This window comes from Piliocolobus tephrosceles, chromosome 20, assembly GCF_002776525.5.
Source record: "Piliocolobus tephrosceles isolate RC106 chromosome 20, ASM277652v3, whole genome shotgun sequence".
NCBI lineage: Eukaryota > Metazoa > Chordata > Mammalia > Primates > Cercopithecidae > Piliocolobus > Piliocolobus tephrosceles.
The window spans coordinates 48281299-48297344 of record NC_045453.1 but is presented as its reverse complement, the minus strand read 5'-3'; the positions used below and the strand labels follow the sequence as shown (position 1 = coordinate 48297344).

Below are 16046 nucleotides of genomic sequence, written 5' to 3'. Positions count from 1 at the left end.
TTGTGCAGAGATCTGTTCAACTAATAGAGACAGAAGATCCATGAAAAACAGAAATTTGCAGATTTTTGGCCAGGCACGGTTGCTCGTGTCTGAAATCCCAGCCCTTTGGGAGGCAGAGGCGGGCAGATCACTTGAGGTTAGGAGTTCGAGACCAGCCTGGCCAACATGGTGAAACCCTGTCTCTACTAAAAATACAAAAATTAGCCAGGTATGGTGGTGCATGCCTGTAATGCCAGAACCTGGGAAACTGAGGCATGAGAATTGCTTGAACCCAGGAGGCGGAGGCTGCAGTGAGCAGAGATCGAGCCACTGTGCTCCAACATGGATGACAGAGGGATACGCTGTCTCAAAAAAAAAAAAAAAAAGTACAGATTTTTGTTTTTTGGGTTCTCTAGTTCTTCTTTGCAACCTATGCAAATATTGTATCAACTTATATCAGACTCTACAGAAGATCTTGACCAAAAAGACTCATGGAAAGGGGATATTTTAGGAGCAGACAACTCACTCTATCCATAATTTTTTTCTGGTACTAAGACTGTAATACAGGTATAATCACTGCTCTTTAATTACTTCCTATGGATAGTCTGAAAATAAATATAAATATGCTTGAATACACCTAACAAAGTGTGCAGTTTGAAATATATATAGTAATTCAAATTTCATTAAGCACATGAAATGATCTTGTTATATATAGCATCTGAAATTCAAAACTATTTTCTTTCCTCCTTCTTTCTTTTCTCAGATCCTCATAGTGCCAAAGATGTGTGTTTAGATGTTATTCTGATTACATTTAGACTAATGGTTGCTTGAATTGTTCTCACATGTGGTGATAGATACCTCCAATGTATGTACCTTACATTCATTCCTTTAGGAATTTTTGGCAGTCATCCCATATTCTAAATGTTATATTTATGGTAACTGCTTAATATTTATTGGTGTTACATTCAAATTCTCAGTAAAGGAAAGATCATCACAAAAGCAAGTAAAACAGAATTATTTGGGGATACATATTAACGAAAATAAAAACTGAGTATAATCTTTTAAAATTATTTGGAAAGTAGCTATTAAGGAAACAGAAACTCTGTATTATATTAAAATAATTGTATTACAACATGTTAAGAACATACACTGTTGATATTTTCATAAGTTTATATCAACTGAACTGTTATTGATTCATTTTTCTAATTCCTTGGCAGCTGTTTATTTTTAAATAAGTTATGTGGATTACTTACTATGATCTGCCACTTTCTTGTAATAACTTAGGGCAACTTCACAATTCTGTAGAACATTGATTCCTGACAAGTATCTGTACCCCTAAAACATCAACAGATGCATCTTAATATTCAAGACAATGCTGTATTTATGGCATAAAAATTTGGTCCCGAGAATATTCTGTTTACAAACCAAAATCATCTGGGACATCATGCTTCCTCCAGCGCTTCCAAAGGTGTAATATATCAGTGCCTAAAGTAAAAACAAACAAAAAACCCCCCAAACCAGGTTGGCCATTTAAATTTGAAACTCAAACCAACGATTCCTTTTTTATTCCTAGTCCCACAATGACCCATTGAGTTACTCCAAAATAAATTTCAAATTTCACTCTCCTTTGTAAAGATGGCTGCCGTTTATTAGGGGTTTACTAATCTCTGGAGTCTGTGATAAGGGCATTGTATGAGATATTTCATTTAATCATCATAATTTCCCTATGAAGCAGATACTATCTATCCTCAATGAAGAAGTTGACTTATGAGGCTTTAAGAAACTTATGGCATAAGAACACTACATTTCTTTGACTATTAAGCTGGCGCTTTCAACTACTACACTAGAGTGAACCCTTTAATTAATGAGTAGATTTTATTCAGTGTCCCTTTTAAAGAAATCAATTTTGTTCCAGAATAAAACAGAATGACCTTTACCTTAGCTTGATTATATTCCATTCCTATTCCATAAGAAGACAAAAATCCTAATGCCTAAAGCAAAAAAGAAAAAACACAATTTAATCAATCTATCTCATATTTATTCTTATCTATATGGATAAGGGATATCTTAAATGTCTGCTTCATAATTTGCATTCATTTCTTTTTTTTTTTGAGACAGAGTCTCTCTCTGTTGACCAGGCTGAAGTGCAGTGGCATGATCTCGGCTCACTGCAATCTCCGCCTCCAAGGTTCAAGTGGTTCTCCTGCCTCAGCCTCCTGAGTAGCTGGGACTACAAGTGCCCACCACCACCCCTGGCTATACACACACACACACACACACACACACACACACATATATAAAAATATATATAGTATTTTTAGTAGAGACAGAGTTTCACCATGTTGGCCAGCATGGTCTTGATCTCCTGACCTCGTGATCTGCCCGCCTTGGCCTCCCAAAGTGCTGAGATTACAGGTGTGAACTATGGCACCCGGCCTCTTTGTTTTTTTTTTTTTTTTTTGAGATGAAGCAGCGCTCTCAGCCCACTGCAACCTCCACTTCCTGGGTTCAAGTGATTTTCCTGCCTCAGCCGCCCAAGTAGCTGGGATTACAGGTGCCCACCACCATGCTGGCTAATTTTTGTGTTTTTAGTAGAGATGGGGTTTCACCATGTTGGCCAGGCTGGTCTCAATTGACCAGATGGAGTTTCACCTGAGGCCAGGCTGACCTCAAGTGATCCACCTGCCTTGGCCTCCCAAAGTGCTGGGATTACAGGCGTGAGCCACCACGCCCAGCCATTGTTAATTTATTTCTTATACCATAACAAAGCACCCTTTTACATTTTTTTTAAGGCTGCAGGAATTTGGGAATGCTCACAATAGTGGGAGGTTTGTGTAATATATGTAAATATAGGCTAATTCTTACTGTACTTTAGTATAAATTATAGTAATAAAACCAAGGGCCCTTTTATACTTTATTGGAAATGAAATACATTTCCTTCAATATTTAAAACATTTAGATTTGGATACTTTTCTTCATATTATTTTTAATGTGATGGATGTAAAATATTCAAACAATAACAAATACACTGAATAAAAAAATGAAAGGCTTAGCACAAGGCAAGATGATGGAATAGGAAGCCTCAGACTGCATTCCCTTGTAGGGACAGTGATTTAATTATATATGATCAAAAAAGCCTTTTTGAGAACTCCAGAAACCAGTTAAGAAGTCATAGGACAGCAGGCAAGCTCAAAGTCAAGAATAGTCCATGAAACAGGTAAGAAAAGCCATTTAATTTCATCCATGATCCCTCCTCCCTCAAGCCAGCACAGCTTGGAGCTCTCAGGAGAAAAAGCCCAACTGACAGTTACTACCTTGGGAGGGAAAGAGAAGAAAGAAACGTATGACTTTTCAGGGGGTTGTTCCAGTGACTGGTTTTTTCCTCACCTAACTCACAGTGCTGACAGAACCAGTATATTTTCCATCCCTAGGGGCTACTGAGAACAAAAGAGCTCAAAGGCTTACTGCAGTGCCAGAGAACCTGCAGTACCACAGACAGACATCAGAAGGAGTAAGAGATTATAAACTCCTGGAAACAAACAAACAAACAAAGTGGCAAACCACTCTAATTGGGAAATTACATGCACAAGCTCAGAGAAGATGCATCCCCAGAACAGGTTTGAGAAGCCTTCAGAATTTTTAACTGTGCTGATTGGTGAAGACCTTTCACATATGAAGCTAGTCTATAAAGACTAGGAGAGATAGTTGTTTTTTCAAGTGCACAAATCATAGCGAAATAACAACAACAACAACAACAAAGCACACAAGGAAACAGGAAAAGATGGTCCTATGGAAGGAACAAAATCTCCTGAAATCAACCTTAAAGAAACACCAAACAATGAATTACCTAACAAATAATTCAGAATAATCATCTTGAAGAAGCTCAGTGAACCATAAGAGAATACAGAAAATGAAATCTGGAAAGTGATGCATGAACGCAATGAGAATATCAACAAATAAAAACTATTAAAAAAAACAGAAATTCTGGGCTGGGTGCAGTGGCTTATGCCTGTAATCCCAGCACTTTGGGAGGCTGAGGTGGGCGGATCACAAGGTCAGGAGATTGAGACCATCCTGGTTAACACAGTGAAACTCCGTCTCTACTAAAAAAAAGAAAAAAGAAAAAAAATTAGCCAGGCATGGTGGCGGGTGCCTGTAGTCCCAGCTATTTGGGAGGCTGAGGCAGGAGAATGGTGTGAACCTAGTAGGCGGAGCAGTGAGCCAAGATCACGCCACTGCACTCCATCCAGCCTAGGTGACAGAGCAAGACCCCATCTAAAAAAATAATAATAATAAAAAAACCCAGAAATTTTGAAGCTGAAGAATACAATATCTGAATTTTAGAAATGCACTAAAGGAATTCAATAATAGAGTTGATGAAACTGACGAATCAGCAAACTTGAACATAGGTCATTTGAAATTATTGAATTAGAGGAACAAAAAGAAAAAGGAATCAAGAAAAGTAAAGAAAGCTTAAGGGACTTATGGGATACCATCACATGGAACAATATACACATTATGAGAGTCTCAGAAGAAGAAGAGAGAGAAAAGGACAGAGAGGTTATTTGAAGATAAAATGATTGAAAACTCATGAATCTGAGGAAGGAAATAGGCATCTAAATTCAAGAAGCTCAAAGGATTCCAAGTGAGATGAACCCAAAGAGCCCCAAACCAAGACACATTACAATCAAGTTTTCAAAAGTCAATGGCAAAGAACGTTGAAAACCCCAAGAGAAAAGCCACTGGTCACATATAAGGAAGCTCCTGTAACATCAGCAGATTTCCCAGCAGAAACATTACAGACCAGAAGAGGATGGGATAATGTATTCAAAATGCTGAAAGAAAGAGCTGTCCAGACCAGGCACGGTGGTGCACATCTGTAATCCAGCACTTTGGGAGGCCGAGGTGGGCGGATCACAAGGTCAAGAGATTGAGACCATTCTGGCCAACATGGTGAAACCCCGTCTCTACTAAAAATACAAAAATTAGCTGGGCATGGTAGTGCATGCCTGTAGTCCCAGCTACTTGGGAGGCTGAGGCAGGAGAATCACTTCAACCCAGGAGACGGAGGTTCAGTGAGCCAAGATCGCACCACTGCACTCTAACCTGGCGACAGAGCCAAGACTCCATCTAAAAAAAAAAAAAAAAAAAAGGAGAAAAGGAAAAGAAAAAGCTGTCCACCAAACACACTGTATTTGGTAAAAGTGTCTGTCCTTCAAAAATGAAAGAAGAATAAAGCCCTTCCCAGACAAACACACACTGAGGGAGTTTATCATGAGACCTGCTTTGAAGGAATGGCTAAAGGCAGTCCTATAAGTTGAAAAGAAATGACTCTAGAACTCTAGAAAGCAACACAAAAGCATATGAAAATATAAAGCTCTATGAAAAGGTAAATATGTAGACAAATACAGAATCCTGTAGTATTGTAATGGTGGTGCATAAATCAATTCTGGTATATAATTTAAAAGACAAAGCATAGAAATAATTATAACTATAAAACTATATTAATGTATATAAAATATTAAAAAGATATAATTTGTGACATCGATAACATACAGTGGTGGGAAGATATAATTGACTTGAGATTTTATGTGTGATTGACGTTAAGTCATTGTCAGTTTAATATAGATTGTTATAAGTATAATATATTTTGGCCATCCACAGTGGCTCATGCCTGCAATCCCATCACTTTGGGAGGCCAAGGAGAATGGATCACCTGAAGTCAGGAGTTTAAAACCAGCCTGGCCAACATGGTGAAATGCCGTCTCTACAAAAATATGAAAATTAGTCAGGTCTGATGGCAGGCGCCTGTAATCCCAGCTACTCGGGAGGCTGAGGCAGAATTGCTTGAAACTGAGAGGTGGAAGTTGCAGTGAGCTGAGATCGCACCATTGCACTCCAGCCTGGGCGACAGAATGAGACTCCATCTCCAAAAAAAAAAAAAGTATAAGTTATTTTTATAAATTCTTCAGGATAATCACAAAGAAAATGTGCATTGAAGATGCACAAAGAAAATGAAAAAGGAATCAAAGCACACCATCAAAACAAAAACAAACACACACAACTAAAAACAAAGGAATACAGTAAGAGAGGAAAAGAAGGACAAAATAACTATAAGATATGCAGAAAAAAGTAACAAAACAGCAATAGCGACTCCTTCCCTATCAGTGATTGCTTTAGATGTAAATGGATTAAACTTCCCAATGAAAAGATATAGAGTGACTGAATGAATAAGAAAACAAGATTCAGCTATATACTGTCTACAGGAGATTCACATTAGTATAAGGACACACATAGGCTGAACATTAAAGGATAGAAAAAGATATTCCATGTGTCAAATTATGCACCCACTTAACAGACAAGATGGACTCCCTGTGATTGAAAATTTAAAAGCAGAACCAAGAGTTATATGGCAGGGCGAAGAAATGGTCACACTCTCTGTGTCCTTGGAAAGCATTATAAAACCCATTTTTCCACAACAAAGTCAAAGAACAATTCCTGAAAATAACTGCAACTAGAAATTCCTCAACTGACCCCAACAGACCACCTGGTGCCTCCCCACTGACCACCTGGAACCAGCTAATTAAGACAGACTGGTGAAATGGGGCTTAAAGATCATTTAATCAAGACTCTGTTCCCCACTCCCATGATTCCCCTCCCCTGACCTGTGTTTTTGGCCTTTATAAACTCTAACTTTCCAACCCCGACCTCAGGTCACACTTTGATTTTGCACTGAAGGCTGCATCTCTCCAATCTGCAGATTGCTTTTAGAAAATAAAGCTCCCCCTTTTCCTCAACAGAACTCATTGATCTTTTGTTAACACAGGCAAACGGTAACCAAAAAAGAGCCAGACCAGCCCTACTTATATCAGAGAAAACTGACTTTAAGCCAAAAATTGTCGTAAGAGACAAAGAAGAACATTATATAATGATAAAAGGTTCACTTCATTAGAAAGATGTAACAATTATAAATATATGTGCATCTAAGAGCAAAGCATCCAACCATATGAAACAAATATTGACAGAACTGAAGGAAGAAATAGAAAGTAACGCAATAGTAAGAGATTTCAATACCCCACAGTCAATATTAAATAGAACAATCAGATAGAAGATCAATAACAAAAGACCTTATTATGTTTACACAATAAGGTCCATTACAGACCAGTTGGACCAAACAGACGTATGCGGAACATTCCACTTTACAGGAGCAAAAGTATACATTCTTCTCAAGGGCACATAAAAACAGTCTCCAAGATCACATTTTGGGACAGAAAACAAGTCTCAACAAATTTAAGAATATTTAAATCATACCAAGTATCTTTTCCAAACCCAATGGAATGAAACTAGAAATCAACAGCAAAAGGAAAACTAAAAACTTCACAAATATGTGGAAAGAAAAAATGACATATTCTTGAGCAACCAATGAGTCAAAGAAGAAATCACAAGGGAAATTAGAAAATATCTTGAGAAAAATGAAAACAAACAACAAAACACAAGAAAACTTATGGGGATGCAGGAAAGCATCCCATAAGATGCTAAGAGGGAAGTTTAGAGCAGTATATGATATAAAATGCATTACTAAAGACGATCTCAAATCAGCAACCTAACTTTATACCTCAAAGAACTAAAAAAAGAACAAACCTAACCCTAAGATTAGAGTAGAAATAAGAGAGACTAGAAAGCCAATACCTAGAAGTCAACAAAACTAAAGGTTAGGTTTTTAAAAAATATCGACAAAAGTTTGACCAGGTGCAGTGGCTCATGCCTGTAATCTGCAGCACCTTGGGAGGCCAAGGTGGGTGGATCACCTGAGGACAGGAGTTCGAGACCAGCCTAGCCAAAATGGCAAAACCCCATCTCTAATAAAAATACAAAAATTAGCCAGGCATGGTGGCAGGCACCTATAATCCCAGCTATTGGGGACCCTGAGGAGGAGAATCATTTGAACCCAGGAGGTGGAGGTTGCAGTGAGCAGAGGTCATACCACTGCATTCCAGCCTGGGCGACAGAGCAAGACTTCATCTCACAAATCAAAACAAACAAACAAAAAATCAACAAAATTTGCAAAGCTTTAGCTAGATCAACAAGACAAGAGAGAAGACTCAGCAAAATTCAGAAGTGAAAGAAGAGACATTACAAACGATGCCACAGTAATAAAAAGGATCATACTGTTATGAACAATTATACACCAACAAATTGGATAACTTAAAACAAATGGATTAATTGCTGGAAAAATACAACCTACCAATACTGAGGTTTGAAGAAATAGTAGATCTGAACGATTTGTAACTAGTTAATAGGCTGAATCAGTAATCAGAAACCTCCCAACAAAGAAAAGCCCAGGACCAAATGCCTTCACTAGAGAATTCTACCAAAAATTTAAGAATTAACAGAAATCCTTCACATTTTCCAGACTTTCTATGAGGCCATCATTACCCTGATACCAAAACTAGACAAGGACACAAGAAAACCATAGACCAATATACCTGAATATTGATGCCAAAATCCCCAATAAAATACTAGCAAACTGAATTCATGGCACATTAAAAGGATTATACACCATAACCAAGAGGAACTTACTCCTGAAATACAAGAATGTTTCAACATATAAAAGTCAATCAGGCTGGGGCAGTGGCTCATGCCTGTAATCCCAACACTTTGGGAGGCCTAAGTGGGCAGATCGCTTGAGCTCACGAGTTTGAGACCAGCCTGGCCAACATGGCAAAACCTTGTCTCTACAAAAAATACAAAAATTAGCTGGACATGGTGGTGCGTGCCTGTATTCCCAGTTATTTGGGAGGCTGTGGTGGGAGGATGACTTGACCCCAGGAGGTGGAGGTTGCAGTGAGCAAAGATCACGCCACTGCACTGCACTCTAGCCTGGGGAATAGAGCCAGATCTTGTCTTAAAAAAAAAAAAAAGGTCAGTTCCATAATACAACACATTAACTGAATGGACGACAAAAGCTATTGATGGATAAAAAATATCTGACAAAATTCAACATGTTTTTGTGAGAAAAACACTCAACCAACAAGGACTAGAAGGAAATTACCTCAGCATAATAAAAGCCATATATAAAAGCTTACATCTTACATCATACCCAATGGTCAAAAACTGATTGCTTTCTAAGATCAGAATCAAGGCAAAGATGTCCACTTTTGCTACTTCCATTCAGCATAGTCATGGAAGTCCTAGACAGAACAATTAGGCAATAAAAAGAAATAAAAGTCATCCGAATTGGAAAGGAAGAGGTAAAATGATCTCTATTCCCAGATGACATGATCTTACATGTAGAATTCCTAAAGATTAGACACACACACACACACACACACACACTGTTAAAACTATTAAATGGACCAGGCGTGGTGGCTCACCCTTGTAATCCCAGCATTTTGGGAGGCCAGGGCGAGTGGGTTGCTTGAGGTCAGGGGTTTGAGACCAGCCTGGCCAACATAGCAAAACTCCATCTCTACTAAAAATACAAAAAAATTAGGCAGGCGTGGTGGCAGGTGCCTGTAATTCCAGTTATGCGGGAGGCTGAGGCATGAGAATCATTTGAACCTGGGAGGTGGAGGTTGCAGCGAGCTGAGATCATGCCATGGCACTCCAGCCTGGGCAACAGAGTGAGACCCCATCTCAAAAACAAACAAACAACAACCCCCCTCCCCACAAAAACTAATAAATGAATTCAGCAAAGCTGCAGGACACAAAAACACCATGCAAAAATCAGTTGTGTAACTATATACTAGCCACAAATAATTAAGAAAAAAGGAAGAAAAGAAAACACTTCCACTTACAATAGCATTAAAAAGATAAAATACTTAGGAATAAACGTAACTAAAAAAGTAAAAAACTTTTACATAAGTCACTATAAAACATTGCTGAAAGAAATTGGAGATACAAATCAATAAGAAGACAGCTGTGTTGATGGATCATAAGACTTAATATTGTTAAAATCCTCATACTATTCAAAGCAATTACAGATTTAATGCAATCCCTATTAAAATATCATGTTATTTTTTGCAGAAATAGAAAAACCCGTCCTAAAATTCATATGGAATTGCAAAAAACCCTGCACAGCCAAAACAATCTTGAGAAAGAAAAACAAAATGGGAGGCCTCATACTTCCTGATCTCGAAACATTCTACAAACCTACAGTAGTCAAAACCGTGTAGTACTGGTATATAGACAAACATTTAGACCAACGGAACAGAATGCATAAAACAGAAACAAAACCTCACATACGTGGTCAAATGATCTTTGACAAGGATGACAAGGCTGCACAATGGGAAAAGGATAGTCTCTTCAACAAATGGGGTTGGGAAAACTGGATATCCACATGCAAAAGAATGTAGTTGGACCCTTACCCTAGATCATATACAAAAGTTAATTAAAGTTAACTAAAGAATAGACCAAAAGTAAGTCCTGAAACTATAAAACTCCTCAAACAAACTGTAGAGGAAAAGCTTCATGACAGTGGATTTGGCAGTGATTTCTTGGATATGACAACAAATGTTCAGGCAACCAAAGCAAAAATGGACAAATTGGACTACACCAAACTTTAAAAAGTAGGAAAGGAAACAATCGATACAGTAAAAAAGCAACCTGTGGAACTGGAGAAAATATTTGCAAACCATATATCTGATAAGGGATTAATATCCAGAATGTATAAAAATTCTTACAACTCAATAACGAAAAACTCCCAAGTACCCCAATTTTTAAAATGGGTAAAGACCTCGAATACATATTTCTCCAAAGATATACAAATGGCCAATAGGTATATGAAAAGGTGCTCAACATCAAGATGCTCAGCATCATTAATCATGAAGGAATGCAAATCAAAACCACAATAAGAGGCCAGGCATGGTGGCGCATGCCAGTAATCCCAGCTACTAGGGAGACTGAGGCAGGAGACTCGTTTGAACCCAAAAGGTGGAGGTTGAAGTGAACCGAGATCGTGCCACTGCACTCCAACCTGGGCAACAAGAGCGAAAACTCCCTCTCAAAAAAGAAAAAACAAAACAAACAAACAAAAATAACCCACGATAAGCTATTACTTCATACCTGTAAAGATGGTCACTGTAATCACACACAATACACAAACACACACACAAACACACACAATAAGATATTACCTCATACCTATTAAGTTGGCCACTATAAACACACACACACACACACACACCCCAAAAAAACCCAGAAAATAAAAAAAACTGGTGAGGATGGGGAGAAATAGGAACCCTGTGCACTGTTGTGGGAATGTGAAATGGTGCAGCTGCTGTGGAAAACAGTATGGAGTTTCCTTAAAAACTTAAAAATACAATTATCATATGATCCAGCAATTCTGCTTCTGGGTATATAACCAAAAGAACGCAAAGCAGTCTCTCAAAGAGTCTAGTTTCCACCCAGTAGGTGGAGCTGACACATGGTATTGATTAGAAGTCTATAAAAAGAGCAGTCCTAACCCCTGTCCTGTGCAGCCAGGCAGATAGCCTATCCCCTGACCCCACTGGAGATGGGAGGCTTATTCCCTGAAGAAATTAAACCAAGAGACTTCAGACTTTGAGACACAGACACATTAAAGAATATCGGTGAAGAAAAAGGCTGAAAACAGGAGTATTAGAAAAGTCTACATTCTGTATAATGAGTCTCTGGCTCTCTTTCCCAGAACTCTCATATTTATAACCCCATGCAGGAGGTATCTGAGATACCTCCTACTCTCTTACCCCAAGTAACCAATTTGCCATCAACTTCCAGTGAATTTCACCTCTACAATATCTCTCTAATTCATTTCTTTCAGCACCTGCTATTGTGAGTTAGTCTCAATTCTCATCAGGACAATTGTAATAGTATCCAGGCTTGTTCTCCTCCTCTCCATTCTTCATGTATGGGTAGAGCCAAATCTGCTTATGTCGCCTTGGCCCTGTTTAGCACCTTTTAATGGCTTCCCATTGTTTTTTATTTTTATTTTTATTTATTTACTTTGAGACAGAGTCTCGCTCTTGTCACCCAGGCTGGAGTGCAATGGCCTGATCTCAGCTCACTGCAGCCTCCACCTCCCAGGTTCAAGTGATTCTCCTGCCTCACCCTCCCTACTATCTGGGATTACAGGCACCTGCCACCATGCCCAGATAATTTTTGTATTTTTAGTAGAGATGGGGTTTTACCATGTTGGCCAACTGGTCTTGAACTCCTGACCTCAGGTGATCTGCCTGCCTCGGCCTCCCAAAGTGCTGGGATTACAGGCGTGAGCCACTGTGCCCAGCCTGTTTTTTATTTTTTAAATTTATTTATTAATTTTTAAAAAGATGCCATGTGACGCTAACCCATTGTTTTTTAAATGTTCTCTTGAGTATACTAAGTTGACACATTATCATCTGTAAATAATAATTTCGTAAGTTCCTTCATGTAACCCATTTCCTTTTATTTTATTGGGTAAAACTTCCAGAACAATGTAATGAATTGTGGTCATGGCAAGTATTCTTTTTTTTTGTTTCTGATTTTAATATGGATGCCTGTTGTAGTTTGCTATTATATATACATTTTGCTAATAATTTCAATTAAATGTTCTCTGTTTACTAACTTTTAGAATCAGAAACAAATGTTGAATTTTATCACTATTTTCAGCATGTATTATAATCATTTATATTTTTTCTTCTTAGCATATTAATAAAATTCACTTAATCAGCATTTATTAAGCAGATAGTGCCAGGCACTGTCCTCTGCACTGGAGGTTACAGACATCAAAAAGAAAGTCAAAGCCTGTGTGCTTCCCTGGCAGAAGGTGGAAGGGCAGAAGGAACTAACTTCGTCCCTCAGGCCCTTTTATAAGGGCACCTAGTCCTATACAGGGGGCACCACCCTCATGGCTTAATCACCTCCTGAAGGCCTCACCTATTAGTAATGTTATATTGGGCATTAAGTTTCAACATGAATTTTGGAGAGGACACAAACACTCAAATCACAGCAAGTACCATGAAGAAAACTAAAGCAGGATAAGTAGGTAGAAAGTGATACGGTGCTATTTTATTGAGATTAAGCTACAAAAATGTATTCTTAATGTTGAATTATCTTAATATTTCTGGTTAAAAATCCTACTTGATTAAATTTCATGCTTTTCAATTTGCTAAAATTTTATTTAGAAACCTTATATTGGTGTTTATAAATGAAATCTGCCTATTTTATTCTTCTGGATTCTTATTAAGGCATTTTGGAATGATATTTAAAGATCTTTTTTAAAAATAATTTACATAATAGAAAAAAATTTATGATGGTTTCATTGTATAGAATTTCCTAGTAAAACCATCTGAGTGTAGTGTCTTTGGAGAGGCTTATCTTTGACATTTTCAATTTGTTCCATAGTTACAGGTCTAGTCAAGGCTCCTACCATATTGATATGAGTGTGACCTGTAATACCCTACGGGAGGAACTGATTTATATTTTCTGGAAAATGTGTTTATTTCATCTAGATTTTAATGTATTCACATAAAGTTGAATACAGCACTGTCTCATAATTGCTTACATTTCTTTCAATCTGTGGTTTTATTGTTAAATTCTCAATGTTACCCATTGTTTATTTCTTAAAAATTGTGATAGACTGGTATGTAACTCAGGGGCCCTGGGTTTTCCGGTACACACTGAAAAAGTGCCCACTTGTAACTGTTGCACCTTGAGTTGTTTCAAAAAGTTCCTGGAAGAAGCTCAGCCCCAGAAAAACAGAAAACAGTTGGATCCAGAGATGGTTGAGTAGGAGATGAACTTTGGCGAACTCTCATTGTTATCATCTTAAACACCCGGCCCAGGGAGGAGTTTATTCTCCATTTTCTATACATGTGACATATGTAGAAACATAATCTGCCACTGCGCCTGTGTGGCCAGGACTCTCTCTCTACACACAGTGATTCAGCTGACCAGCCCAAGACATGCTCGGTTTTCACGCCTGTTTGTAGGGGCACTGCTTTGGGGCACTATCTCTGATGTCCTCCTTACTTGTTGCAAGTAATAAAATCCCCTTGTTAAATCCTCCTTGGTTATGGGCATTGGAGGCTCACCTGGCAACAACCAAATGCACCTGTTGTGTGAGTAACAGCTAGAGTTTTGTCCCCATTATTGGGGGCGTTTTAAAGAATTAAAGAATTATCTCGTTTTTATTTATGAAATAAATGACTTTGTTCTCTAATTCATTACATTGATTTCTGTTTCTATGTTTACTGATCCTTTTGTCCTATGTTTATTTTGCTAGAGTTAATTTTTTTTCCTTTTTTTTTTTTTTTTTGTTTGAGTCAGAGTCTTGCTCTGTCGCCCAGGCTGGAGTGCAGTGGTGCGATCTTGGCTCACTGCAAGCTTTTCCTCCTGGGTTCACACCATTCTCCTGCCTCAGCCTCCCGAGTAGCTGGGACTACAGGTGCCTGCCACCATGCCTGGCTAATTTTTTGTATTTTTACTACAGATGTAGTTTCACCGTGTTAGCCAGGATAGTCTCGATCTCCTAACATCGTGATCTGCCCGCCTTGGCCTCCCAAAGTGCCGGGATTACAAGTGTGAGCCACTGTGCCCGGCCATTTCTTATTTATTAAAACACGTAAAGTTGTATATTTTCCTCTGCATCTGGCATTAGCCCTATTCCATAACTTTTACTATGTAGTATTATCATCATGATTAAGTGCTTAATATGTCAGTTCAATTTCAATTTTGCTATTAATTAGGGGACTTGCAGTTTTATAAAAACTGTGACTAAGCTGTCTTTTTGTCACCATTTTGTAGTTTTATTGCTTCTAGTCAAAGCTACCATTTCTCAAATAAATTGAGATTTTTCTTTGTGGAATCATTTAAAAAAAATTTTTTTTTTTTTTTTTTGCAAATTTTAAAAAATTTTGTTGAGAATGCTTTTCTATATAGTCTTAATTTTGCATGTAGATGTAGTCAGGGAATACTTTCTTTGTCTGCCTGGATTTTCTGTCACAGCTGTTCATACTTTCATAACTTCAGTTAAGTTATGTGCATTATTGGTCCTACATGTGTCAAGTTTAATTGATATATGCAATGCTCAAAAAGATTATGTTGAGATTTGGCATTAAAACAGAAGACTTTTAGGTGCTTTGGAAGGTGTAGAACAGAGCAGTAGAGTGCAGATTTCATATTGATGAAGCAAATATTCATTTGTAAGAAGGACCACAACTTCCTATTTCCCTTCAAAGCAACAGTCAAGATCCTAAAGAAACAAAGATATGCCAAAGCAGATTAAACTTTATTACTAAATTATATGCAAAAGGATTAGCTGTCATAGCTGAGCTATGCAACCGAAGGCAGGAGAAAATGCCAAATCCCTAGGAATCACTGAAAAACTTCATCTGTGCTTGCTGAGAAAAGTGCATTCTACCCTTTCAATTCTGAATGTAAGTACCCTTGTTACAGTTACTTTGGCGGTGGAACAAATTACCCCAAAACTTAGTGTCATATAAAATCCATTTATTATGCTCCAAGATTCTGTGGATCAAGAATTTGGACAGGATACAATGGAGATAGCTTGTCTCTCGTCCATGATACTGGGGCCTTAGTTGTAAAACTCCAAGGCTGGGGACTGGAATCATCTGAAGACTTGCTCACTCGCATGTCAGGCAGTTGATGCCAGCTGTTGGCTGAGACCTCAGCTGCAACTAATGGGCAGAATACCTACATGTGGCCTCTCCATGTTGTGTGCTTTCTTCATGGTGGCAAGCACACTGAGAGAGCCAGACCTATATCTTTTGTGTGTGTGTGTGTGTGATTTAGCCTTGAAAATGGTGTAATATTACTTTCATTAATCTTTATTGGTTGTAGTTACAAGCTCATCGATACAAAGGGAGAAAAGATGGACTCCATGTTTTCATGATATGTGTTAATGTTCTGACACAGCATGTAACACTAGAAATCTTTCTGTTGCCGTTTTCGGGGTGGGGAAAGTTACTACAATTCTCAACAAAAGCCAGACAAGTATAGAGATATCCCACTCCCTCTCAGTAATCTACAGGTCTTGCCCTATTCCATCTATTTTTTCTTCCCTTCCCTTCCTTTCCCCTTCCCTTCCC

At 38.1% G+C, this 16046-nt stretch overlaps 1 protein-coding gene across 3 annotated transcripts in view; it reads right to left on the bottom strand.

The window, feature by feature from the left end:
• Positions 1-16046, bottom strand: part of SEL1L2 (SEL1L2 adaptor subunit of ERAD E3 ligase) — a 150224-nt gene that overhangs the window by 37794 nt on the left and 96384 nt on the right. For all 3 annotated transcript variants that reach the window (XM_023217830.3, XM_026456120.2, XM_026456121.1), the window contains 3 exons: positions 1917-1970; positions 1405-1464; positions 1233-1314 (listed from right to left, as the gene is read on the bottom strand). In XM_023217830.3, the coding sequence (XP_023073598.1) occupies positions 1233-1314; positions 1405-1464; positions 1917-1970 (196 nt within the window). The remainder of the gene's footprint in view (positions 1-1232; positions 1315-1404; positions 1465-1916; positions 1971-16046) is intronic.